General features: G+C 38.1%; 1 protein-coding gene across 2 annotated transcripts in view; it reads left to right on the top strand.

The window, feature by feature from the left end:
- Window positions 1–26,717, top strand: part of CSMD1 (CUB and Sushi multiple domains 1) — a 2,064,317-nt gene that overhangs the window by 1,745,834 nt on the left and 291,766 nt on the right. For both annotated transcript variants that reach the window (XM_059882319.1, XM_024986326.2), the window contains exons 24-25: window positions 9,695–9,886; window positions 10,676–10,802. In XM_059882319.1, the coding sequence (XP_059738302.1) occupies window positions 9,695–9,886; window positions 10,676–10,802 (319 nt within the window). The remainder of the gene's footprint in view (window positions 1–9,694; window positions 9,887–10,675; window positions 10,803–26,717) is intronic.

The following is a 26,717-nucleotide window of genomic DNA, read 5'->3' as shown; positions in this document are numbered from 1 at the left end:
CTGAAATCTCCACATCTGTCTGTTCTCTTCTCCTTAAGCACTTGTTGATGTGATAGTAACACTACCGATGGAGCTCTGAGCACCCAGGGTCAGGCTCTGCCTGCACGTAGACCCACAGGGCACACAGGAAGTGCTTAGTGAGTGTGTGGAATTAGTTACTGGATGTCCCTTAAAGACGGACAGTATTAACTGTTGTTTTTCTTCCTGTACAGATTGTGAGCTCCTGGTGGGGCAGGACTGAGGTTAATTAGCTTTTTATCTTCATCACCTAGCAGAATATCTGACACACAGTAGGTAATTTATAAATGCATGTCAACTAAGTGATTTCATTCATGAATTAATGTTGTAGGTCAGAAAGCAAGATGTTCCAGGTTTATGTTCTCAATTTGATCAGTTAAATTACCTCATTTTTTTTCACTTTATGCCCATTAATATAGTGGGTTAAAATTATATTGGGAAATTATAGTCTCCAATATATTTTATCCATAAAAAAGTAGTGTTATTAGACCAAGCTTCTGCTTATAATTTACTACCTTCATCATCAGGTAGAAATCATGATTAAAAGTACATTTTAGGAGAATAGTAATACATTTACAGACAGAGTAGTGATATTTATGTCAATATTTTTGCTTAAAACTAAAGTTGTATTATATATACTTTATGGAATACTACTCAGTCATTAAAAAGAAATAACGCCACTCACAGCACATAAATGGACCTAGAGAGTGTCATACTGAGTGAAATAAGTCAGAGAAGGAAAAAATATCATATGATATCCCTTATATATGGAATATAAAAAGAAATGATACAAATGAACTTATAAAACAGAAAGAGACCCACAGAGTTAGAGAATGAACTTATGGTTGCAAGGGGTAAGGATAGTTAGGGAGTTTGGGATGACATGTACACACTGCTATCTTTAAAATGCGTAACTGTCGAGGACCTATTGTATAACACATGGAACTCTGCTCAGTGTTATATGCCAGCCCACATGGGAGAGTTTAGGGGAGAATGGATACATGCATATGTATGGCTGAGTCCCTTTGCCGTTCACCTGAAACCACCACGACATTGTTAATCAGCTATACTGTAATACAAAATAAAAAATTTAAAGTTTAGGGGGAAAAAATTAAAATGTATAAAAGACATGGATCATCTGAACATATAGAGTAGTTATGCCAGACAAACATTAATATCTATCAGATAAGTCACAGCTCTTTCTGTTTGTTGAAAGGAACCACTCTTATAAAACATAGACGTTCCTATTAAATGTTTTGTGCATGTCCTACTGTTAACCTCCAACAGAAGTGACTACAATAAGAAATAACTAAGAAAAAGTAGAGAAACTAATAGAAAATACAGGCTGAAAACAACAGAGACCAGAACCATACATTTGTTATGCTTGTGTCCATGTTGGCTCATATTTTGTTTCTGCTGCTTGGAAACTTGTCACAATGTGCTTTATTTGTTATTATTTCTGATTTCTCTGTTGGAGAGTAAGCTCTCTAAGGCAGCAACCTTTCTCTAAAGTTCTCTAAAGTCCCCACCATTTTTGGCACCAGGAGCCTACTTCGTGGAAGACAGTTTTTCCATAGACTGGAGGTGGGGGATGGTTTCGGGATGATTCACGCACCTTACAGTTACTGTGCACTTTATTTATAATCGAATGCTGCCACTGATCTGACAGGCAGTATGGTCCTTGGCCAGGAGGTTGGGGAACCCTGCTCTAAGGCCTGCTACTTTCTGATTCTTGTCCCAAAATGCTGCAAAGCTTGTTTGTTTTTAATTATTTCCTAGAAGAAGCTGTTGGTGAAGGATTGCCTTGTTTTCCTGGATACATTCACTGGATCTGTGATGAGATGACACCATGTTATGAGCTGATGATGTTGGTGCTTCCTCTCTGCCTGACACATGAGCCCTATGCCTCTCATACCAGCTCTGTTCCCTTTCCTGTCTTCTCTGCTCATCACAGGCCATCTCTCATCACTTAAGTTCCCTCTGCCTGATAAGCTTTGTATGCACACATAATCTTCCCTTGTCTACTATCACATATCCCCTGCTCAGTTCAGTTCAGTTCAGTCGCTCAGTCGTGTCCTACTCTTTGAGACCCCATAAATCGCAGCACGCCAGGCCTCCCTGTCCGTCACCAACTCCCGGAGTTCACTCAGACTCGGTCCATCGAGTCAGTGATGCCATCCAGCCATCTCATCCTGTGTCGGCCTTTTCTCCTCCTGCCCCGAATCCCTCCCGGCATCAGAGTCTTTTCCAGTGAGTCAACTCTTTGCCTGAGGTGGCCAGAGTACTGGAGTTTCAGCTTTAGCATCATTCCTTCCAAAGAAATCCCAGGGCTGATCTCCTTCAGAATGGACTGGCTGGACCTCCTTGCAGTCTAAGGGACTCTCAACAGTCTTCTCCAACACCACACTTCAAAAGCATCAATTCTTCGGCGCTCAGCCTTCTTCACAGTCCAACTCTCACATCCATACATGACCACTGGAAAAACCATAACCTTGACTAGACGGACCTTTGTTGGCAAAGTAATGTCTCTGCTTTTGAATATGCTACCTAGGTAGGTCAAAACTTTCCTTCTAAGGAGTAAGCGTCTTTTAATTTCATGGCTGCAGTCACCATCTTCAGTGATTTTGGAGCCCCCAAAAATAAAGTCTGACACTGTTTCCACTGTTTCCCCATCTATTTCCCATGAAGTGATGGGACCGGATGCCATGATCTTCATTTTCTGAATGTTGAGCTTTAAGCCAACTTTTTCACTCTCCTCTTTCATTTTCATCAAGAGGCTTTTTAGTTCCTCTTCACTTTCTGCCATAAGGGTGGTGTAATCTGCATATCTGAGGTTATTGATATTTCTCCCAGCAATCTTGATTCCAGCTTGTGTTTCTTCCAGTCCAGCGTTTCTCATGATGTACTCTGCATAGAAGTTAAATAAGCAGGGTGACAATATACAGCCTCGACATACTCCTTTTCCTATTTGGAACCAGTCTGTTGTTCCATGTCCAGTTCCTTTCAACACTAAATAAGCATCTGTTCCATTTTCCTGCCTTTTTCCCCACTCCACTCCGTCATGCAGAGGGCCAATGATTATCTCTCTGAAATGCAAATGTGTTTGCATCACTGCCTGTTCAGCTGCCCTGGTTTCTCCCAGACTCCATCACACACTGACTCAGTCTCAACTCCCTGGGCTGCAGTCCAGCCCTTGCCAGTCTTGTCCATATCCACTCCATCTTCTCTGTAGCCCTCTTCCCACTCCACCTCCACACACTTAAAAAGAAGCTTCAGCAAATACCCATACTCCCAGAAATGGCTTTGCACTCCCGGGAGAGACCACATTCTTCCAGATGCCCACGCACCTGTGAAGACTTGACCTGAAGTTTCTCCTCCCTTCTGGTTTTATCACCCCTGATGCCAACTATCCTTTTGGACTAACTCAGGTCTTCTTCCAACCTTCCTGCTTCCTTTTGTGCCTCTCTCATCCTTCACAGGAATCTCTCCTCCTCTACTACAGCATTTATCATATTATCTTGAAAATGCTATTTTCTGGTCTGTGTAATTAACTAGACTATAGAAGATAGAACCCTGTTCATTCTGTGCTTCTCAAAGTCCCTGCCCTAGAAGTGATACTAAATATGTTTGGAAATTTAGATGACACACTGATTATAAGTTATTACTGCAGTGTGTTAGAAGAGGATTCACCCTTTCGATATGTTTAAAGACTGATTCAGAGTGAAATGAATAGTATGATTCAATAGTAATATTCAGGTGAATAGTATGAATTCTTTCAGAAAGATTTCCCAGAACATGTATTAACAATTGGAACCACTGGGTAGCTCTTCTCAAAGTCAGAGTGTAGTCAACATGAAAGATTTGTTCTGGAATTATATAATATATTCAGAATTGCACATATCAAGATGGACTTCTGGAATTCTTAGCTGTGATTACATTCCATTATTATATCTTAGTAATATGTTTGATAAAAACCAATATGGTTCCATAAAAATAGTTAATCTCTTTGGTTATCTGATTCTCATTCTGGACTTCTTCAGTTTTTTTTTTGTTTTTTTTTCTTTTTTTTCCCCTTTGAAGCTCAGAGCTTCTGAGCTCCATTTAAACATTATCACAATCCTGATGATTATTGCTATTCTGGGAAAATTCAGTGTCTTTCCACTGGGGCTGCTCACATAATCACAAAATAATAACAATGATAATAAAATTTAGCATGTTGGGGAAAAGAAATTGATTAAATTCAAACAACATGGCTGACCAAAAAATCAATTTGAAACCAATCACAGCATAGCTGAACAAATAGTGTAGATATATAATTTAATAGATAACAGTTTAAAAACTAAACACGCACACGCACTTCACCCAGAATTTCTTTCTTGAATAATGAGATTTATGTTTAAAAACATGAGTTAATCAAATATTTCATGATACTCACGGTTAGTGAATTTTACTTTCAAGTGAACTACAAAAGTGAGTTTCAGAAATGCTCTCCCCCCAAACACATTTCTCTGTAGATGACTGCAAATAAAGGAAGTTAATAAAAAAGAACTTTTAAGTGTTAGGCATAGTTCTCCTTATCTGTTATCTGAATGAAGTGAGCTGTTGTTGGTTTTGCATATAGCAACATTTCTTAGATTACTAACTTTTATTTTTTTTTTTTTGCAAAGAGTACATTGTGCAAATTGAAATGTCTTATTAGGTAAAGCAAAGAGATAACAGGTTTCTATAAACATTGTGAGGCTTTATCAATGGTTCATAGGAGAAGGTGTCAGAAGTGTACACATGATAAAGATTCTTTATCAGTTGTGTACTCAGAGCTCACCAGAGAATGAAGGTAGTTTCTGAAGAGTCCCTGGGATGCAGGATGAAGAATTCACAAGCCAACTGTGACCCTCACTGCTCTTCTTGGGTGTATGAAATGGATTAAGTCTACACCAGCTTCTTTTCAAACATAAGTGCTTGATTTGGAAGATAAGAACTAGTCAAAATACTTGAGAGTTAAGTGGAAGTCTCTTGTAACAGTAATATTTTGTTAGAGTTTGGAGAGATATAAGATTTAATCCTTAAAAACATTAAAATTGGGTAATAGCTGCAAAAGATGAAGTAATAATGTTCATTAGCCTGATGTTTGGAGCTTGTTTTGACTAAAACATTTGTTCAAAGCATCTTTACTATTTATGTGACTAAGAAGAAATCACTGGAAAACAGAAAGAAATGGAATTGCTAAATAGATCCAAACAGCAATTGCAACTCTTAATAGGTAATGTTTTGACAGATAACTTTAATCTTTTTAAAGGTTCTATGGCACAAAGAAAATACAGAAAACCAGTATTTGTATGCTGATTTATGTCAAGGTAGTGGCTTCAAGTTAGAAAAGGATATATTCTCTATATTTTTAAAGTCATTACTCTATAGTAGCCTTAAGAGTAGTCATTCTAAAGTCTTTTAGATTCTAATTAAAATGGAAAAACCTCTTATTTGGAGGACTACCTCTGTTGATCTAAATTAAATGTAAGAGAATATTTTTGAGATATTTTAATGACCCACAGAAAAAATATTTTTCCTAAAATGGACACAGGGTGAACATCCCAGAATTTTATAATGCCAATTAAGAAATCTGTTACTATACATCACTTCAACTTGGTTCACCAGTGTCTACAAGCAATACTGAAATTTTTAAGAGACAATGTTAATATTATGCCCTAATCAAATGGCAAGCAGGACTCAATTGAAATGACTCTTATTCTGTTTTTGGAGAGAGGTAGCATATCTACTGCATGTGGATGGACTCAGAGTCCAAGGGCCAAGCTGGTTCACGGCACAAGCAGCAAGAAATAGAAATCTGGGGTTTCTGGAGATCTTTCTCTAGTCCTTTAGAGATGTCGATTCCTCTGGGGATAAATGTCTATGATTCTTCCTGTAACTGTGCATGAATTATTAAATCCTGTAAGAAGCTTTGTGCAAACACAGCTCTTTTCACTGACTTGAAAAACTGAATTTGAGAATATCAACATAATAAAAATAAAAAAACAAATACTTTTCAAGTTTCTGACAAGAAGAATATATTTAATATAATGACCTCAGGTAGGTCTAGAAGCTTTAGACATTTAAGTATCAAGTATAGGACTTTCAGCAAAATAATGTATTTTGTGATGCCATCAAGGATTTAACTGATCTTTTAAAAAAAAATAATAACAGAAGGAGCATAAGTAAAACAAGACAGCTGGCAATGGAAAGAATAAATGCCCTTTCAAAAACAGCATGACTTAACTCATCTGTGTGACAATATATAGTTTAGAAAAAGATGAAATCTTTCTAGACTGAGTGATAGAAAAAACAATAAAACAATCATTTTTCTAAAAATTCAACACAGATAAAGTTTAGTAGACATTTGTGTTGGTACATTGTTGTTTTATTGTTTTTCAATGATTCTTACTTCCTTCCTTTAAAAAGTTTCATAATACAAGTTTTTGGGGCAGAGGAAATGTTTCTTCAAGCTAATTTTAATATAAACAAGTTCTGTGATTTTAGAACTTTGATAGCTTATTTGATGGAAGACTTTAAAAGCCATGCTATCTGAACTTAGAGGGAAAGTCTGGATAACCTTTAAGCATGAGTCTCTTGTCTGTAGAGTTGATGGCTATAAGCTAATGAGACAGCACATAAGTCACCAGGAAAATCAATGTCATTACTTTATCTTTTATAGGCATTAATCTCCAGTGAGGACAATCTTTCATAACAAAAGTCTTCTGTATAACCAGGAAATAACTCACTGTCAGAATAAAAGGTCTTGGACAAGCTGGACCATTTCTCTATCCAGCCCTTAATCATCCTCAGAAGGTCTTTGCGTCACAAAGTTTAGTCTTAAAAAATTAGACAGAATATTGACAGCTTTTCAGAATTGAGTCTCAGCCTTCTCCAGAAACTGAGAAATTATTGGTTTCTCTTAAAACTGTTTATATCTAGTTTTCATAATCTAATTTTAGGATTTAAGCATCTCCACTTTTGAAATATGTATTTATTCAACAATCATTTTATTAAGCTAAAAATTCCAGCTTTCTGGTGTTTCTGGAAGAATCAGAAGCTTGGGTTACGGGGTGGGGGGGTGTGGATTTTAGCAGGACAGCTAAATAGAACTTCGGGTCTATTGGCACTTGAGTCTGGCTCCTCTCATGTCAGATTTACTTCTCCAGGTTCCTGTCACAGGAGCACAAACAAAAGGGACACATGTTTGACTCTTTCTGTTTCTCATTTTGAGACCTAGATTTTGTCTGCTGCTTATTTCGTTTTATGTTCCATTGTCATTGATACTCAGATACCTAATTTGACTTCCAAATGCTGAAACAGTTTGAAACATTGGTGATTATCATTATCCGTGGAGCCCTACTCCAGCCGTCACTCTCCGCTGGCCATTGTACCCCAGCCAGTGATAGTTTCTTGTTCCGGCCACCCTGGGCAGTGGTGCTTTTGAAAGCACCACCCTGACACTGTCTCATCCAAGCCCCAAACCAATAAAACAGTAACAACAAAGACTTTGCTTCCTTTTCCCTTCTGCACAAGAGACACTATGGCTAAATAATATGCAGGGCCTTTGACAAGGCAGGAGTAAGGATGGCAGTTCTATCTAAGTGAGTTCAGCAGCTTAGCATATTCCTTTCCTGGTGGTGTTGGGACTATGCAAAACAGACTGGAGTTGTCAGGTATCTGCATGAGCCCTGAAACCCTATGTGCATGGGACCCTTCTTCTTAATTCTGATCCCCTTTGTGGCAACTTAAAATATCCTTTTGCTTTGTGCTGAAATAGATACACTGTCCTTCTGGGCATCTTGAGTTACAGCTATTTGCATTTCTTAAATAGATAAACAGTTTTCATAAAGGCACAATAAGTAAAGACTGACATTTTATAGAAAAAAAAAAAGTATTTCAGGAAACTTCCCTTGGCCACTACATGTAAATTCTCAAATGTGTACTGGTTTTCCTCCCGTGTACACACCGGCAGAACTCCATCTGGATTATGTAGAGATTCTGAGGATAAATGATCATGTGAATTTAAAGATGTATCTTCCTCAATGGAAAAGCATTCAGAATGCAAATTTGACAGGAAGACTTAGCAAAACTCACACATTCATTTTATTTTATTTATTTTCGTGAAAAGGAAGAAGTCAAAGTTAGGTGGAAATAGATGAAAACAACCCATGTATTCCTTCGAGTTTCCAGCTCTACTTTTTTTAATGGTCAAAATTTGCATCGTGATATGGGAAGAGAGATTTGTTAGTGTAGAACTCTCTTCACAGATGGCCTTAAATTATTGCTTCACATGAAAGCAATATACAGCTCTTGGTACCACAGAGGCTAAATCTTCACTTCTGTCATCTCTTTCTTCGAGTCTCAGAGCTTAGTTTGATGAAGTCACTATGATGATTCATTCTGGAGTTTGTGCTACACACAGAGCAGCTCAGGAACCTCACCCTGGCCCCAGGTGGGACACAGAGCCCAGCTCCGTGAGTAGGAAGGACATGGAAATTTCCAAGCTTGAGATCTGGGCATTTTAGAGGAAGTGGGCCTGGAGGGAGGGGCTTGAGTGAACACAGACAATAAGCACCTGGAGGTAGCGAGGGTGGCCCTCCCGGAAGGCCCCAGGTGTGACAAAAGGCAGTGTGGAGACAGGAAAAGCTTACGTGAACTCACTGGAGAATCTAGATGCTGACTGGACGTGTGAGTCAGATGATGATGGCCTGGAGCTCTTTGGAATAAAGACTCTCCTTGTGTTACTGAAAGTGGGGTCTAGCTGCTTGCTGCTTGAAAGCTAATACTCAAGAGGCAAGACTGGTGAAAAGGAAAGTCATTTCAGAGAGTGGCAATAAGGATGGAAGGTGGGCTCATGTCCAAAAGCTGATTCCATGCCCCCCGGCACACACACACACACTGACACTCAGCAGGCAAGAGCTTTTATCAATGGAGGGGGCAGTACCTGCACAAACAGCACAGTCAGCTCTGATGGTCGTCTTGAAGCTGGTCATCAGTGGTCTGATCATGGTCTTCTTGACTGCTTCAAGTACAGTTAGTCTTCAGTTCCAGGGTCAATTTGTTAACATTTCTTTGAGACCAGTTCTAGGAATTGTGACACCTTATGTCATGGCTACAGTCTGGGCGTCGTGTAGTTAACTTCTTCCAGCTGGTGGGGGTTTCAGTATCTTCAGGATATGGCTCAGAAAATTGTCTGCAGCCCTTGAGGAGAAACTGAACGTCCTTGACCTTGTTTAATGGCTAAACTATTATTATTTTTTTCTGTTTGAGTGCTTTCTCACTTCTCTGATTAAGCTTATTATTTGACTAAATTTTTTCTACAGACAAAAGGCAGGTGGAGGAGATGGGGTGAGGGGTGGGGGTTGGGGTGGTGGGGGAAGGACCGTACTGTCCTGCTGGGCTTCAGTCATAAGTATATTAATAGACAGGAACAAATAAAGTGGTAAAACCCCAAGAAACAAACCAGTGGTTAACAGATAAACCCAATCAAGACCCACATGTATTTCCGTGTTTTTAAATTCAGAGTCTTCTTTTTCTTCCTACACGTCAAAGGACATTTAACAACCCTGTCTGTTTCATCAGTGTTTGAACCCCAATACAGATGCCACAGTGACTTCTTTCTACTCACCCCTCCCCTCCTTGCTCACAGGTTTTGACCTAGTGAAATGTGAGGACCCGGGGACCCCTAACTATGGCTATAGGATCCGGGATGAAGGCCACTTCACCGACACGGTCATCCTGTACAGCTGTAACCCGGGCTACGCTATGCACGGCGGGGGCACTTTGACCTGTCTGAGTGGAGACCGGAGAGTGTGGGACAGGCCACTACCTTCCTGTGTAGGTGAGTTGCCTGCAAGTGCGTGCTGGGGGCAGGAAGCCCAGGGTCTTCCGACTTGATTCTCCCAGCACAGGAAGACTTCTATTGCTCTTTCTCCAGTGTGGATTTAATCCTAATATTTGCGAGAGGCTTTCCTGGTGGCTCAGTGATAAAGAATCCATCTCCCTGCCCATGTAGGAGACCCAGGTTCAGTCCCTGGCTCAGGAAGATCCCCTGGAGGAGGGCATGGCAACCCACTCCAGCATTCTTGCCTGGAGAACCCCATGGACAGAGGAGTCTGGTGGGCTACAGTCCATGGGTCACAAAAAGTGGGACACAACTGAGCCTAAGTGACTAAACAGCAAAGACAATATTGTGAGTGTGTGTGTGTGTGAGTGCATGTGTGTAGGTAGGAAAAACACATCTCCTAGTACTGTTTTATTGAGAAGTAATATTAGATACTATATATAGAAGAAGTAGTAGTAGCATATATAGAAGCATATATAGAATTATATAGAGAGGTATTATTACTTCTTCTATATACAGAATTATAATTAGATACTTCTTCTGTACACAGAAATATCACCAGATTTATAACATGGCCTTTCACTGCTGTTTCACTCTCTTGACTTTGCACAGAGGATACCAACTGGGGAACAAGTAAATTTAGAAAAGCAGTGACAGGAACAGCGAGATACTGTGATTGTTTTCCTGTGATGCAACACGAATGTGATGGTTTGGGCTTTTCAAGGTGGTTAAAGTGAAGCCTGTAAGGCCTGGAGTAAACTTATCCATTTTTTGAATCCATTGCAGCGGAATGTGGGGGGCGGATCCACGCTGCCACTTCAGGACGCATCCTGTCTCCGGGATACCCCGCTCCCTATGACAACAACCTCCACTGCACCTGGGTGGTAGAGGCAGACCCGGGGAAGACCATCAGGTACTCAGTTTATTGGGTTTCAGTGATTTGAGAATCAAAGCATGTCTCCTATTCTTATAGTGAAGACAGTAGTACGTCTCTTATTATCCATGATTAGATTTAAGTTTCTGAGTCAAAGGAAAAAATGTAAACACATGGCCAAATTTTTCATTGTCTTGCATGCTCACTTTGGTATTCCTTTGAAAACTTGTGTTAAGGCATCCAAAGTAAAGATAAAAAGAAATTAAGTACATCAGCTAGCTTTGGCTACATAACAAGTGGCCCCCCAAAATTTAGTCACTGCAAACAATGACTTACGTGCTCATGACTTTCTGAGTTGCTGGGCAGTTCTGGTTGGTTGGGGTGAGTGGTCTAGGAGGGCCTCATGCAGGTGTGGGGACCTTAGCTGGATGATTAAAGGTGGGGGTCTCTCTGCATCAGGTTCTGTTCCTTTAGGAAACTAGTGATGATGGAATTTTCCTAGAAGAAAAACATGGAGGCTTTTCAAACTTCTGTTTGCATCACATTTGCTAATGTTCCATCTGCCAAAACACATCTCGGGGGAAAAAAAATGTTTGAAGAAATATATTCCACCCTTAATGGGAAAAGAATAGTCCTAAATGACGCTATTTTTAAATTAACAAGTAAACCAATGAAAAGTAATTTTTGAAAGTAAATCCTCCATGTGCCAAAAGGGTGTGTCAAAACCACAGTACAGTATGTAAAGCAAGAGGACATTTCAGTTAAAACTAAGTTGTTCTTTAACTGAAGAACATGTTGAGAACATGCATTCTGTAGTCATAGCCCTTAAAGACCCCTTTTTCCTCCCACCATCTCTCCTCTTTCGTTCTTTTGAATGTTAATTAAAATAAACAACAACTCTGTTCGGACTTCCCTGGTGGCTCAGTGGTAAAGAATCCGCCTGCCAATGAGTCACGGGTTTGACCCCTGATCTGGGAAGAGTCCACCTGCCTCAGAGCTCCTAAGCCCATGTGCCACAGCTACTGAGCCTGTGCTTTAGAGCCCCTGCTGAGCAACGAGAGGCCAACACAGTGAGAAGCCTGAGCACCACAGCTAGAGAGTAGCTCCCGCTCTGTGCAACCAGAGAGAAACCTCCTACAGCAATGAAGATCGAGCAGCGGCCACAAATAAACACTTATAAAAAAAGGAGAAGGAAAAAAAAAAAACACCCCTGAGCCAGTCTTAACCACTCCCTCCAATCCTCTTCCTGTTTTCTGTGTTATTACACTGACCAGAGTTTAAAAGAATCTGGTCATCAGCTCCTTTAAATATGAGAAATATCTGAAAGAGACATATGCAAAGCAGAAACCTCTTTATGGGGCAAGTGGGTATATGAAAACATTCAGGAACTAGTGGATTTTGTCCTTACTCACAAATGGTTTGCCCAGTAAACTTAGTAAACATATCCTCCTGCAACTTTAATAAGATGGGATGCTCAGGAGTGAGGGGGCCTGCTCATCCCATTTGGTGACACTCTGTTTTTCTTTGATGGCCTCCATCCTCCCTGAAATTCACCAGACTTTCTTGACATTTGGTCACATCAACATCTTGGGAGTGAGTTAGACTCACATGGAACAAACTATTACCACTTTCAAACCCTCCAAAATAAATATCCTATCATGTACATGGAACAAGAGGAGGGATTTAGGTAATGTGAACGTTGCAAAAGTAACTCATTTAAATAATTCGTTTAAAAATGGAATTTAGATAATGTAAATGTTGCAAAAGTAACTCATTTAAATAATTCATTTAAAAATTTAAGTGTCCTTAGTTAAGAACAATGATTAATTAGGTAATTGTGCCATCTATTGAGGCACAAATAGGGCATGTTTGAATAAAAGAATTTGAATCTGTATTCTTCATAAAGGGCTCTGCAGATGTCTCAGTGGTAAACAATCTATCTGCCTGCCAATGTAGGAGACTCAGGTTCAGTCCCTGGGTTAGGAATATCCCCTGGAGGAGGAAATGGCAACCCATTCAGTATTTATGCCTGGGAAATTCCATGGACAAAGGAGCTGGCAGGCTACAATCCATGCGGCTGCAAAGAGTTGGATACAACTCAGTGACCCAACAACAAAACTCTTCATAAAAATCAGCAGTCACTTACCAGTGAACTATATAGAATTAAGTATTACTTCTTAACTTTAAATTCCTGAATGCTCGATCTAAATGATGTAAAAGCCGTTACACTGAATTTGATTGTGAAAAACCCTAGGAACCATCTGTGAGTCATGAAATGACTTTACATAAACAGGATATCTTTCCTCTTAGGCAGATTTCAAAATTTTCTACTTCCTTTTTTTATTTATTTTGATTTTAATTGGAGGCTAATTACTTTAAAATATTGTGGTGGTTTTTGCCATACATTCACACGAATCAGCCATGGGTGTACATGTGTTCCCCATCCTGACCCTCCCTCCCTCCTCCCTCCCCATCCCATCTCTCTGGGTCATCCCAGTGCACCAGCCATGGACACCCTATATCATGTATCGAACCTGGACTGGTGATCTATGTCATATATGATAATATACATGTTTCAATGCTATTCTCTCAAATCATTCCACCCTCGCCTTCTCCCACAGAGTCCAACAGTCTGTTCTTTACATCTTTGTCTCTTTTGCTGTCTTGGACATAGGGTCATCATTACCATCTTTCTAAATTCCATATATCTGCATTAATATACTGTATTGGTGTTTTTCTTTCTGACATAATTTGCTCTGTATAATAGGCTCCAGTTTCATCCACCTCATTAGAACTGATTCAAATGCATTCTTTTTAATAGCTGAGTAATATTCCATTGTGTATATGTACCATCACTTTCTTATCCATTCATCTGCTGATGGACATCTAGGTTGCTTCCATGTCCTGGCTATTGTAAACAGTGCTCCGATGAACATTGGGGTACATGTGTCTCTTTCAATTCTGGTTTCCTCAGTGTGTATGCCCAGCAGTGGGATTACTGGGTCAAAGGGCAGTTCTATTTCCAGGTTTTTAAGGAATCTCCACACTGTTCTCCATAGTGGCTGTACTAGTTTGCATTCCCACCAACAGTGTAAGAGGGTTCCCTTTTCTCCACAACCTCTTCAGCACTTATTGTTTGTAGACTTTTTGACAGCAGCCATTCTGACTGGCGTGAAATGGTACCTCATTGTGGTTTTGATTTGCTTTTCTCTGATAATGAGTGATGTTGAGCATCTTTTCATGTGTTTGTTAGCCATTTGTATGTCTTCTTTGGAGAAATGTCTGTTTAGCTCTCTGGCCCAATTTTTGATTGGGTCACTTATTTTTCTGAAATAGAGCTGCAGGAGTTGCTTGTATATTTTTGAGATTAATTCTTTGTCAGTTGCTTCATTTGCTATTATTTTCTCCCATTCTGAAGGCTGTCTTTTCACATTGCTTATAGTTTCTTTAGTTGTGCAAAAGCTTTTAAGTTTAATTAGGTCCCATTTGTTTATTTTTTGCTTTTATTTCCATTACTCTGGGAAGTGGGTCATAGAGAATCCTGCTGTGATTTATGTCAGAGAGTATTTTGCCTATGTTTTCCTCTAGGAGTTTTATAGTTTCTGGTCTTACATTTAGATCTTTAATCCATTTTGAGTTTATTTTTGTGTATGGTGTTAGAAAGTGTTCTAGTCTCATTCTTTTACAAGTGGTTGACCAGTTTTCCCAGTACCACTTGTTAAAGAGATTGTCTTTTCTCCATTGTATATTCTTGCCTCCTTTGTCAAAGATGAGGTATCCATAGGTGTGTGGATTTATCTCTGGGCTTTCTATTTGGCTCCATTGATCTGTGTTTCTGTCTTTGTGCCAGTACCATACTGTCTTGATGACTGTGGCTTTGTAGTATATTGATTTATGGATTCCTCCAGTTGATTCCTCCAGTTCCATTCTTCTTTCTCAAGATTGCTTTGGCTATTTGAGGTTTTTTGTAATTCCATACAAAATTGTGAAATTATTTTTTCTAATTCTCTGAAAAATATCATTGGTGGCTTGATAAGGATTGCATTGAATCTCTAGATTGCTTTGGGTAGTATACTCATTTTCACTATATTGATTCTTCCAATCCATGAACATGGTATATTTCTCCATCCATTTGTGTCATCTTTGATTTCTTTCATCAGTGTTTTATAGTTTTGAATATATAAGTCTTTTGCTTCTTTAGCTAGATTTATTCCTAAGTATTTTATTCTTTTCATTGCAATGGTGAATGGAATTCTTTCCTTTTTTAATATAATTTTATTTATTTTAATTGGAGGCTAATTACTTTACAATATTGTATTGGTTTTGCCATACATCAACATGGATCCACCATGGGTGTACACATGTTCCCCATCCTGAACCCCCTCCCACCTCCCTCCCCATACCATCCCTCTGATTTCTCTTTCTGTTTTCTCATTGTTAGTGTATAGGAATGCAAGGGATTTCTGTGTGTTAATTTTATATCCTGCAACTTTACTGTATTCATTGATTAACTCTAGTAATTTTCTGGTGGAGTCTTTAGGGTTTCCTATGTAGAAGATCATGTCATCTGCAAACAGTGAGAGTTTGTTTTACTTCTTCTTTTCCAATCTGGATTCTTTTTATTTCTTTTTCTGTTCTGATTGCTGTGGCCAAAACTTCCAAACTATGTTGAATAGTAGTGGTGAGAGTGAGCGTCCTTGTCTTATTCGTGATGTTAGAGGAAATGCTTTCAATTTTTCACCATTAAGGATAATGTTTGTTGTGGGTTTATCATATATGGCTTTTATTATGTTGAGGTATGTTCCCTGTATGCCTGATTTCTAGAGGGTTTTTATCATAAATCGATGTTGAATTTTGTAAAAGGCTTTCTCTGCATCTATTGAGATAATCATATGGTTTTTATCTTTTAATTTGTTAATGTGGTATATCACATTGATTGACTTACAAATAGTGAAGAATACTTGCATCCCTGGGATAAAGCCCACTTGGTCATGATGTATGATCTTTTTAATGTGTTGTTGGATTCTGTTTGCTAGAATTTTGTTAAGGATTTTTACATCTATGTTCATCAGTGATATTGGCCTGTAGTTTTATTTTTTTGTGGCATCTTTGTCAGGTTTTGATATTAGGGTGATGGTGGCCTCATAGAACGAGTTTGGAAGTTTATCTTCCTCTGCAATTTTCTGGAAGAGTTTGAGTAGGATAAGTGTTAGTGCTTCTCTAAATTTTTGGTAGAATTAAGCTGTGAAGCCATCTTGTCCTGGGCTTTTGTTTATTGGAAGATTTCTGGTAATGGTTTCAATTTCCTTGCTTTTGATGGGTCTGTTAAGATTTTCTATTTCTTTCTGGTTCAGTTTTGGAAAGTTCTACTTTTCTAAGAATTTGTCTGTTTCTTCCAAGTTGTCCATTTTATTGGCATATAATTGCTGATAGTAGTCTCTTATGATCCTTTGTATTTCTGTGTTGTCTGTTGTGATTTCTCCGTTTTCATTTCTAATTTTGTTGATGTGATTCTTCTCCCTTTGTTTCTTGAAGAGTCTGGCTAATAGTTTGTCTATTTTATTTATCTTCTCAAAGAACCAGCTTTTGGCTTTGTTGATTTTTGCTATGGTCTCTTTTGTTTCTTTTGCATTTATTTCTGCCCTAATTTTTGTGATTTCTTTCCTTCTACTAACCCTGGGTTCTTCATTTCTTCCTTTTCTAGTTCTTTAGGTGTAGAGTTAGGTTATTTATTTTATTTCTCTCCTGTTTCTTGAAGTATGCCTGTATTGCTATGAATCTTCCCCTTAGCACTGCTTTTATTGAATCCCATAGGTTTTGGGTTGTTGTTGTTTCATTTTCATTCATTTCTACGCATATTTTGATTTCTTTTGTGATTTGTTGGTTACTCAGAAGTGTGTTGTTTAACTTCCATATGTTTGTATTTTTAATAGTTTTTTCTTGTAGTTGACATCTAATCTTATCACACTGTGATCAGAAAAGATGCTTGAGATGATTTCAATTTTTTGAATTTACCAAGGTTAAATTTATGGAGAAGGTTCTGTGTGCACTTAAGAAAAAGATGAAATTTATTGTTTTAGGGTGAAATGTACTGTAGATATCAATTAGGTCTAACTGGTCCATTGTATCATTTATTTATTTTTTTAAATTTTATTTTATTTTTAAACTTTACATAATTGTATTAGTTTTGCCAAATATCAAAATGAATCCACCACAGGTATACATGTGTTCCTCATCCTGAACCCTCCTCCCTCCTCCCTCCCCATACCATCCCTCTGGGTCATCCCAGTGCTCTAGCCCCAAGCATCCAGTATCGTGCATCAAACCTGGACTGGCATCTCGTTTCATACATGATATTTTACATGTTTCAATGCCATTCTCCCAAATCTCATTGTATCATTTAAAGTTTGTGTTTCCTTGCTAATTTTCTGTTTAGTTGATCTATCCATAGGTGTGAGTGGGGTATTAAAGTCTCCCAGTATTATTGCATTACCATTAATTTCCCCTTTCATACTTGTTAGCATTTGCCTTACATATTTTGGTGCTCCTATGGTGGGTACATATATATTTATGATTGTTATATCTTCTTGGATTGATCCTTTGATCGTTATGTAGTGTCCTTCTTTGTCTCTTTTCATGGCCTTTATTTCAAAGTCTATTTTATCTGCCATGAGTATTGCTACTCCTGCTTTCTTTTGGTCTCCATTTGCATGAAATATCTTTTTCCAGCCCTTCACTTTCAGTCTGTATGAGTCCATAGGTTTGAGGTGAATCTCTTGTAGACAGCATATATAAGGTTCTTGTTTTTGTATCCATTCTACTTCTTAAACATCCTCTTGTGATTTGTTTCCCAAGAACCAGAAAAGAGCACTTATTCCCCTACATGCAAAGCAAGTAACAGACACTCTGCAGGTGAATCTAATACTTCATTAACATTTTAATAAGAAAAGAGATAAGAAATTAATAAAGAATAAGATGAAGTAATAAAAAATATACTTTTTTTAAAATCATGAACTGACTTTGTCATATAACCATTAATGTTCTAGGAAAACAAAAATGTTGCCTACACCAATTTGTTGTTTGGTGAATTTTTTCTTCTTGTGCATATCTTTTAAGTTACTCAGTTTTAAATGAATCTTTTTATTTAAGGCATAAAATCCTTCCTAATAAGGAAGTTAGGAAGCAAACATCAGCTCTTATAATTAATTTATTCTGTCAATGTCCAACTTTATCCCAAAATGTTTCTGGTGATTTTGGTTCATTAAGAAATTATGTACTACTTTTAGTATGGCAGTCTAGAAAATAACATACTTAAAAGTACATAATATATCATTTTAGATTTAAAATGGTACTGACACCAAGAAAAATTAGAGCTTGGTCTCAGCTTGGATATCTTGTCTAGTTTACCGAATCTTATTTATTTCATTGGTATCAGAGACAATATTATCTCAACTGTTTTCTTGAAAGTGAGGAATATGTCAGTCATGTAGATATGAATTCAGGGACTGATTTATGTATTAAAAATTCTTAATATGAATGGAATGCCTTACCATACATTCTATTATGGTTTGTTAAATGTCAATGTTTTTCACTCTTAAAGAATAAATAAGCAACAAAATCTCAGAAACCATGAAAGGCTTGGTTCAACATTTCATGCCAATTATTACTGTGTTTATTTTTATTTGGGGGGGGCAGAGTGGTTTCTGATGTATTTTGCTATCACTTTTTGTTCAAGATAATAGAAGACGTGAAAACAGTTATTGTTATAGGACACTTGGGTCTAAAAGACATTTATAATTTTCACACGCATCCTATAAAGCAGTTTCCATAACTAAATTTAATTAAAAGTCTAATCATAAGACACTGCAGTAAATTTAGGCACTTGAAGAGTTATGTGTAAACATGTGCCTGAGACCCAGTACATTTCATTCTGAGCACAGCTGTCATTTATACAGTGTAGGTAGCAGCATTGTAAACACATCCCGCAAACAGCATCAAGATAGTGTTTTGCATAATCATATGTCTATATTGTTCCTTGGCTTTAATTGCTTTTTCACAAGTCTAATTGTCTGGAAAATTCACTTTGAGAATATTTCTGTTCTTTCTTACAAAATTGCATTTGGACATGTAGTTGTTGTTATCACTGTTGTTGTTCAGTCACTAAGTCATGTCCTACTCTTTGTGACCCCATGAACTACAGCACAACAAGCTCCTATGTCCTTCACTACCTCCCGGAGTTTGCGCAAATTCATGTCCATTGAATTTGTGATGCTATCTAACCATCTCATCCTCTGCTGCCCGCTTCTGTTGCCTTCAATCTTTCCCAGCATCAGGGGATTCTATTAGAAATAGCTCATGCAGTATTGAAAACATTAGAGGCCTATCAAACATGCATTCTTTACCAGCTGAGCCACCGGGAAAGCTCCAGTGCGGGAGACCCAGGTCCAATCCCTGGATCGGGAAGATCCCCTGGAGAAGGGAAATGGCAACCCACTCCAATATTCTTGCCTGGAGAATCCCATGGACAGAGGAGCCTGGTGGGCTTACAGTCCATGGAGTCACAAGAGCCGGACATGACTTAGCGACTAAACCACCACCACTAAACATGCATTAAGACTGTCAAAACTGCTCCTGTGCAAACTTTTAAAGAAAGCGCAATGTGGATTGTGGTTTGGCTGTGCTGGGCTATATAGAAATTAGGGGAAAGATCTGGTCTGTAGATCTAGGATAATTTTAAATTATTTTTGACCAACTTTCAAGATCCCTGTGAGACACAGACTCAGAAAATGATTCCACTTAACTGGACATTTTTCTCTGAGTTTGAGGTCAAGCTGTGGTAAATGTGCCGGGAGTATGAGTCACAAGTTTTTTGATGACATGACCGACAGGCTCGGGGACAGGAATCAAAACATCTCAAATGCTCCTTTTCTTTTAGGACCACAGTGGGATATCCCATTTATTTTTGTGGATAACATGAGGAAATAGCAGTCAAGAGAATTCCAGCCCTCCAAAGAAAAGAGAGCAGTAGCACTTCAAAGTCTGCCCCGTGTGTGAGGCTGGACCCCAGCACTCCTTAGCTGGAGCCAGGGAAGCAGCTTCAGGGTTTAGGGAACCAGACCAGCCACCTGCAGGGGGTGGGGGGCAGAACCCTGCAGGCACCTCTCATAGGTGCAAGATCCTGATACAAGCAATTGTAGTCACCTTGCTTCATGGAACTATGCCAGTGCCGCAATAAAAGGGTTCATTCACATTTAGTTACCTTTGCAGATGTGCCATGAAGGGTTTCATGAAGCACAGACTTCCTCTTAGCCCTTCAGTCTCAGTATAAACCACAGACACACCTGATCATGCCATGTACCTTCCAGTGCAGGATCACTCACCAGGCATCTGCGCTTAGTTCAAACACAGACAGCAAATCATGTCCTTGGATTTTTTCCTTGTCTCCCAGTAATCCCACTTGACACTACAAAAATGGATCATCAGAAAGGGAACTGGCCAATGAAAATGAAAGTGTAGGAAGAACTGAAAAGTGATTAACTCTGGAAGTGAAATTCTAATCACATATGAATGGGGTTTAGGAGAAATAGTTAATTGAGGTGTGGGGGATTGGCATGGCTGCTGTTCCAAAGACAAATGCCTCACAGAAACCCTCCAGACACACCTTCAGGATAACTATTATCATTTCCTCCAAGCCTCTTTACTCCTGATCTTTGTTAATGCTTGTCTTCCTCCAAATGGTGGAGGTTTTTATTTTCAATAATAATATGTTCTGCTCATCCTTATTTTTCACTCCCCAATCTCCAGTATTCTCCCAACTGAAAAAAAAAACAGGTATTAATTTATTGATATATCTGTTCATAATAGGCTCTGAGAAAAAAACAATGAGCTGCACGTGAGCCAAAAACTTGTCAGCTCTCCCCTTGTTTGTGTGTTTTCTATCCGTGATGCCCGGTTCCTACTTCATGGGCTGTTACTCTGCTCTTACTCTACCTTCTCCCTGCCCCGTCTCCCAAATCCACCCTTCACCCCCTCCTGCTCTCAGGCTGCTGCTGCTGCTGCTAAGTCGCTTCAGTCGTGTCCGACTCTATGCAACCCCATAGACGGCAGCTCACCAGGCTCCCCTGTCCCTGGGATTCTCCAGGCAAGAACACTGGAGTGGGTTGCCATTTTCTTCTCCAATTCATGAAAGTGAAAAGTGAAAGTGAAGTCGCTCAGTCGTGTCCGACTCTTAGCGACCCCATGGACTGCAGCCTACCAGGCTCCTCCATCCATGGGATTTTCCAGGCAAGAGTACTGGAGTGGGCTGCCATTGCCTTCTCCGTGCTCTCAGGCATGCCTTGGCTAATCGGCAGGTGTAAGCTCCTTAGACAGACAAAAACACCCTCTGGACTTGGTGTCTGGTCCCCTACGGGTTTGGCCCGATGACTCACGTGCACGTTATGCTCAGCACAGATGAAGCGTGCAGGAGTCTCTGATCCCAGCTTTGTCATCACGGCTTGCTTTCCACCTGTGCTCCTTGCAGTTTCTGACTGTTGCCCCACCTCTAAATTCTTCCCATCCTTGGGGACCGAGTTAAAAGGTCAACCAGAATTTTATTTTTATCATCTCATCTAAAAATAATCTGCTTTCTTCTCTGGACTCAGTGTCTGTCCCACCACCCCTTCCTTCTGAAGTAGGGCTGTCACTACACAGCAAAACATCCAGGCCAGCCTCTTAGTATCAGGGCTCCTCCCTCCCTTCCATACCTGTGTGGCTGCACATCTCGGTAATTCCATGTCTGGAGCCCCCTTGTCCAGACCCCCATGATTCACTGGGCCTGTTATCCGACCATCCTGCCTGGCTTTCTCCCAACCACTGCTCCCACACTTAAGGAACCTGTTTTATTTTTTTAATTATAATATTAGTTTTATATGGTTGAAAAATAAATGTATAGACATCTTCAAAAGCATTTTAAAAAGGCATGCATTTCCCCCATATTGGACGTCATTGTTACCATGTTGACATATGTCTTATATGAACATTTAAAAATTTTATTTATTCTGTATTAGAGTATAGCCAATTAACAAAATGTGACAGTTTCATGTAAACAGAGAAGGGACTCAGCCATGCATATCAGTTTAGTTCAGCTCAGTTGCTCAGTTGTTTCTGACTCTTTGTGACCATGCATATACATGTATCCATTTTCCCCCAAACTCCCCTCCAATCCACCCTGCCTTACATGAACCTTTACATAAGCTACAGTATGGGTGACCACAATTAAATATTATTTCTCTTGCTGGTTGTTTACAAAATTTCTAATTTTCATCATTTCTAGTTTTCAATATTACATGTAATTATATGGCAAATAGCATCACAAGTAAAGCTTTGCTTCTATTGATAATTAACACCTTGGAATAAATTCTTAGAAACATTCTTTCTGGGTCAAATGATTGAATCATGTGTCTTAATACAAATAGCTCTAGCAAACAAAGCTGATCATATTACTTGCCAACTTTAAAAATATACATACTTTGCTCATTATGTGCAGAATAAACTCAAGTTCAGCTTCATGATATTCAAAGTTATTTATTTTCTCAATTTTTGAAATATTAGAAAACTGTGGCAGGAAGATAAAAAGCCTGGAAAGTAGTTTGCTATAATCCTAGATGCAAAAGATAACATCAGTTTAAAATTTGGTGTATAGTTGTGTAACTTCTTAAAGGAAACATATATATATATATATATATGTTTAATTGTTTAAACAATTAATTAATGTCTACTTGTTTAATTATTTTTAAAAAATAGTATCATACCTTAATATTATTCTGAAGATTTTCTTCAGTCAATAAACATGGTCAAAGTTTTATATCCTTACTTGTAATTCCACCTCATTCTATTTAGTCATGGAAGAAGATTCCATTGCCTGAATGCACCATAATTTATTTAAACTGTACCCTATTGGGATATTCAGATTGTTTTCAGCTTTTCACTGATATCAGCCATGCTAACATCTTCCCAGTATATCACCTCGAGGGTACTTCCTATGATGAATTTCTAAAGCTATACTTGCTGTTTATGCACATTTAAATCTTTATGGCCATTACCAAATTGCTTTTAAAAAGAGAAGATATGGCCTCCAATAGCATATGAAAAAGGTGGAGTCTCCACATTCTCATGGAAACAGAATGAAGTGTCATTATCTTGGCCAATCTGGTAGAAAAGAAAATCTTTACATCATTTTACTTGTTGTAACTTTTGCATTTTCACACTCCTCGTGTGTTCATGAATGTATTTGTTTAGTCACTTTCTGTCTCATCCTCTTATTGGATTATCATTGCTATTTCTCTCTGCCTGACAAGACCCTTCCCAGGCAACTTGAACAGAATAAACATATCTGACACTTTGTTCATCCGGTGCTCTGTTCACATGTATTAAAGCTTGTGACACTGTGCATTGCAAAGTGTATTTTCTCTCTCTTTTCTTATTTTTTAAATTGTGAAAATATGATAACACCTTTACAGGAGACTTGGAAAGTTACAAACAGTTCCACTATATATTACAATTATTTTTAAGTAGATAAATTAAGATCTTTAGTTGGAGTTTCATTACCAAAGTCTCAAAAATTAATGGAATGAATAGACAGAAAAGTAGAAATATACAGTAGACCAGGAAAGCACAATGAACAAATTCAACATAACTAAGATTTACACAATTTTCACACAATAGCAGGATACAAATTCTGTTCAAGTTCCCATACACTATAAACCAGGAGACACTGTAACACATACAGGGACATAAAACAAGATGCAAAAATTTCCTGGTCTAAAGGCGTTGAAATCATAGAGTCTGTTCTCTTTATCTCTGTGGAATTATGTTAGAAATCAATATCAAAAGATATGTGAAAATCACCCACATATTTTCAAGTGCAATATGACATTTACTAGGAGAAATCCTTGACTTAACCATGAAAGCCTCAATAAAACAACGAGGGTGATTGCAGAGAATAAAGCATTTAAATGAGAAATTAATATCAAATATAGTTTTTGAAAAATCCAAGTGCTTGAAAATTAAATGTTCAGCAAAGTGTATTTTTTTCTTGAATGATTGTGTCTGAAATAAATAGTAGTTTCTTTAGGATGGTACTTTTTAAAATCAGGTTTTAAACTTTCCCTACCTAGCAGTATAATGTCTGCATATTGACTTTCATTATTTTTTAATGAAAAATGACCATTTCTTTATCTATATTAAAATGTTGTTATATCATTGTTGGACTTCCCTGGTGGCTCAGTAATAAAGAATCTGCCTGCCAGTACAGGAGACAGGGGTTCAATCCCTGGGTTAGGAACATGCCCTGGAGAAGGAAATGGCAGCCCACTCCAGTATTCTTGCCTGGAGAACTCCATGGACAGAGAAGCCTGATGGGCTACAGTCCATGGGGTCGCAAAGAGTCAGACATGACTGAGTTACTAAACAAGAACCACAATATCATTTGTGAATTTGCATGGTATTTCCCAAATGGCAAAACTTACAGCCCCAGGGTGGATCTTCATGTGTTTGTCTATGTCTTCTCATTAGCATGGATCGTAGGCACATAAGATTATCCCAATCACAACTGAACGGCTTATTTATCAAAACTCCCAGTGGAGCCAGCAATCAGATCAGAGCCCAGGGTGTGTTCTTTGAGCTCCATTCAGGCTCCATTCATTCTTAAGGATAATGGCTATCTTAACTTCAGAGGCGTTTTTGCCTTACTTTGAACTTTATGAAAATCGAGTTCTCCAGTGTTTCTTGATTTCCTCCACCGTACTTCCCATTGGTACAGGAAAATTATTCCATTGCATTAGTAGACCATGATTTATTCATTCATTCTGTGTGTTGATGGTGTTGTGTTGAGTGTGCTTTCGTGTATTGTGTGGTGATTGTGTGTGTGCTTTTCTCTGGGGCATGCACTGCACTCAGCTGTTGTAGGTGCTGCCAGATGATCTCCTGATGTGGCCACACCTCCGCACTCCCATCACAGTGTGGGTCCCTCCCAGGTACTTCTGCTTTCACTGTGCTTGGCCTTGATGGTCTTTCGTTTTAGTCATTCTAGCAGGTACATAGTTGTTTTAATTTGCTTTTCCCTGATGATTGATCATGGCCATCACTTTTTTATATTTATTGGTCTCTTGAGTATCCTCTTCTATGAATTTTCAGTTGAAGTCTTTTGTCCATCTCTTTTCATATGGGTATACCTGTCTTTTACTTATTGATTTGTATACAGTTTTTATACATCTGAATGCAACCTTTTGTTGACTCTATATTCAGCAGCTATATTCTTATACTCTGGTCTATCTTTCTGGTTTCATAATGATGTCTTTTGTTAAAGACAAGTTTTCCATTTCAATGAATCAAATTCATTTTGGCTCATTTTTCTTTCATGGCTAGTGTGTTTATCTGTATTCAAATTGAGTTATATCAATTTTTATCTTAACATTTTTGTGTCCAGTTTAAGAAATCTTGCCTCTCCAAAATCATAAAAACATTATCTTAGGATTTTTGAAGAAGACTTATTTTATCTTCCACATTTACATGTCTTCATTCCATCTGGAATTAATTTTTGTGTATTATGAAGAAGACTCAAGGAATTTTTTTTTTGTCCACAGTGCAGTTCAATTGACCATTTGTTGATAAGCCAGTGTTTCTCCTTTAACTGCAGTGCAATCTTTTTCATGAACCAGATAGTTATATATATAAAACTGTCAACCTGGAATCTATATTCAAACTGCCTATCATCCCTTTACAAGAGTTCCAGTTTTGCAAGTTATTTTGGCTATTCCTTGCAGCTTGTGGGATCTTATTTTCCTGACCAAGGGCTGAACCCTGGCTATGGCAGTGAAAGCCTGGTGTCCTAACCACTAGACCACCAGGGGATGCCTATGTAATTACTGTGAACACACAAAATACTATTTGATGTATATTCACCAGGCATATATGACTCTTAGGAGAAACTAGTATCCAGCTAGGAACATAGTTTAATACAAACAAAGTAAATACATTATTTGGAGACACTGGAAATTGCACAGCACACCTCTTATAATTCTTTATGACTCATAAATCAAACAGGTAACACATCAGTAAGGTTAGAGAGGATTTGAACCATGCAATTACTGAACTTACTTAAAGGAGTTATACAGCCTTCAAGTAGAATTTGCACATTCTGTTCAAGTAAATATGAAATATGTACAGATATGATCACAAACTAGAAGAAAGCTAATCAATAAAAATCAATAAAACAAAAAATCACTTTCTTCTATACTCCACATCCTGATCAAAATGTAATATAAATAGAGAAGTATAGTAAGAAAGTAACAAAATGCATTCTCCATTTTGAAAATAAAAGACACATGATTAACAGATTAATGTGAAATTTACAGCCCTAAATGCAAGTATTAGAAAAAGAAGATCACTTGAAGATCAGTAAGTTAAGCTTCCAGATAAGGGAATTTAGAACATAGTATCAAAATAAATTCAAAAAAGTAGAGTGGAAAAGCAGCAAACATAGTAAAATAAATTAATGGAAAAAACAATGTAGAGAATTACCAAAACCACAAACTGATTCTTGAAAAAAGTATCATTGAGTAGAAAAATAGCAGACATATTCAGATAAATACAGGAAACCTAAATAACCAATATTAGAAATGGAATAGAAATACATTCCTACAATAGAAATTATTTTTACAACATTGAAGAAAATAATAGATTATATTATGTCAATATATTGGAAAAATCTTCCAGGCAAAAGAAAAAACTAGAAAAATGAGCTGATCCACTTAATAAGACTAAAATAACCTTCATATCAAAAACAAGAGCCAGAAATAAAAATTAAGAGCTGAACTCTAAAATTACTCCTATTTATATAGTAAGAAAAATGACCTGTCTGATCATCTAAACAGGTTTAGAAAAAGTAGTTTAATAGAATTGAATGCATTTTCA

Source organism: Bos taurus, chromosome 27, assembly GCF_002263795.3.
Source record: "Bos taurus isolate L1 Dominette 01449 registration number 42190680 breed Hereford chromosome 27, ARS-UCD2.0, whole genome shotgun sequence".
Taxonomy (NCBI): Eukaryota; Metazoa; Chordata; class Mammalia; order Artiodactyla; family Bovidae; genus Bos; species Bos taurus.
This window is presented reverse-complemented; position numbering and strand designations above follow the sequence as displayed.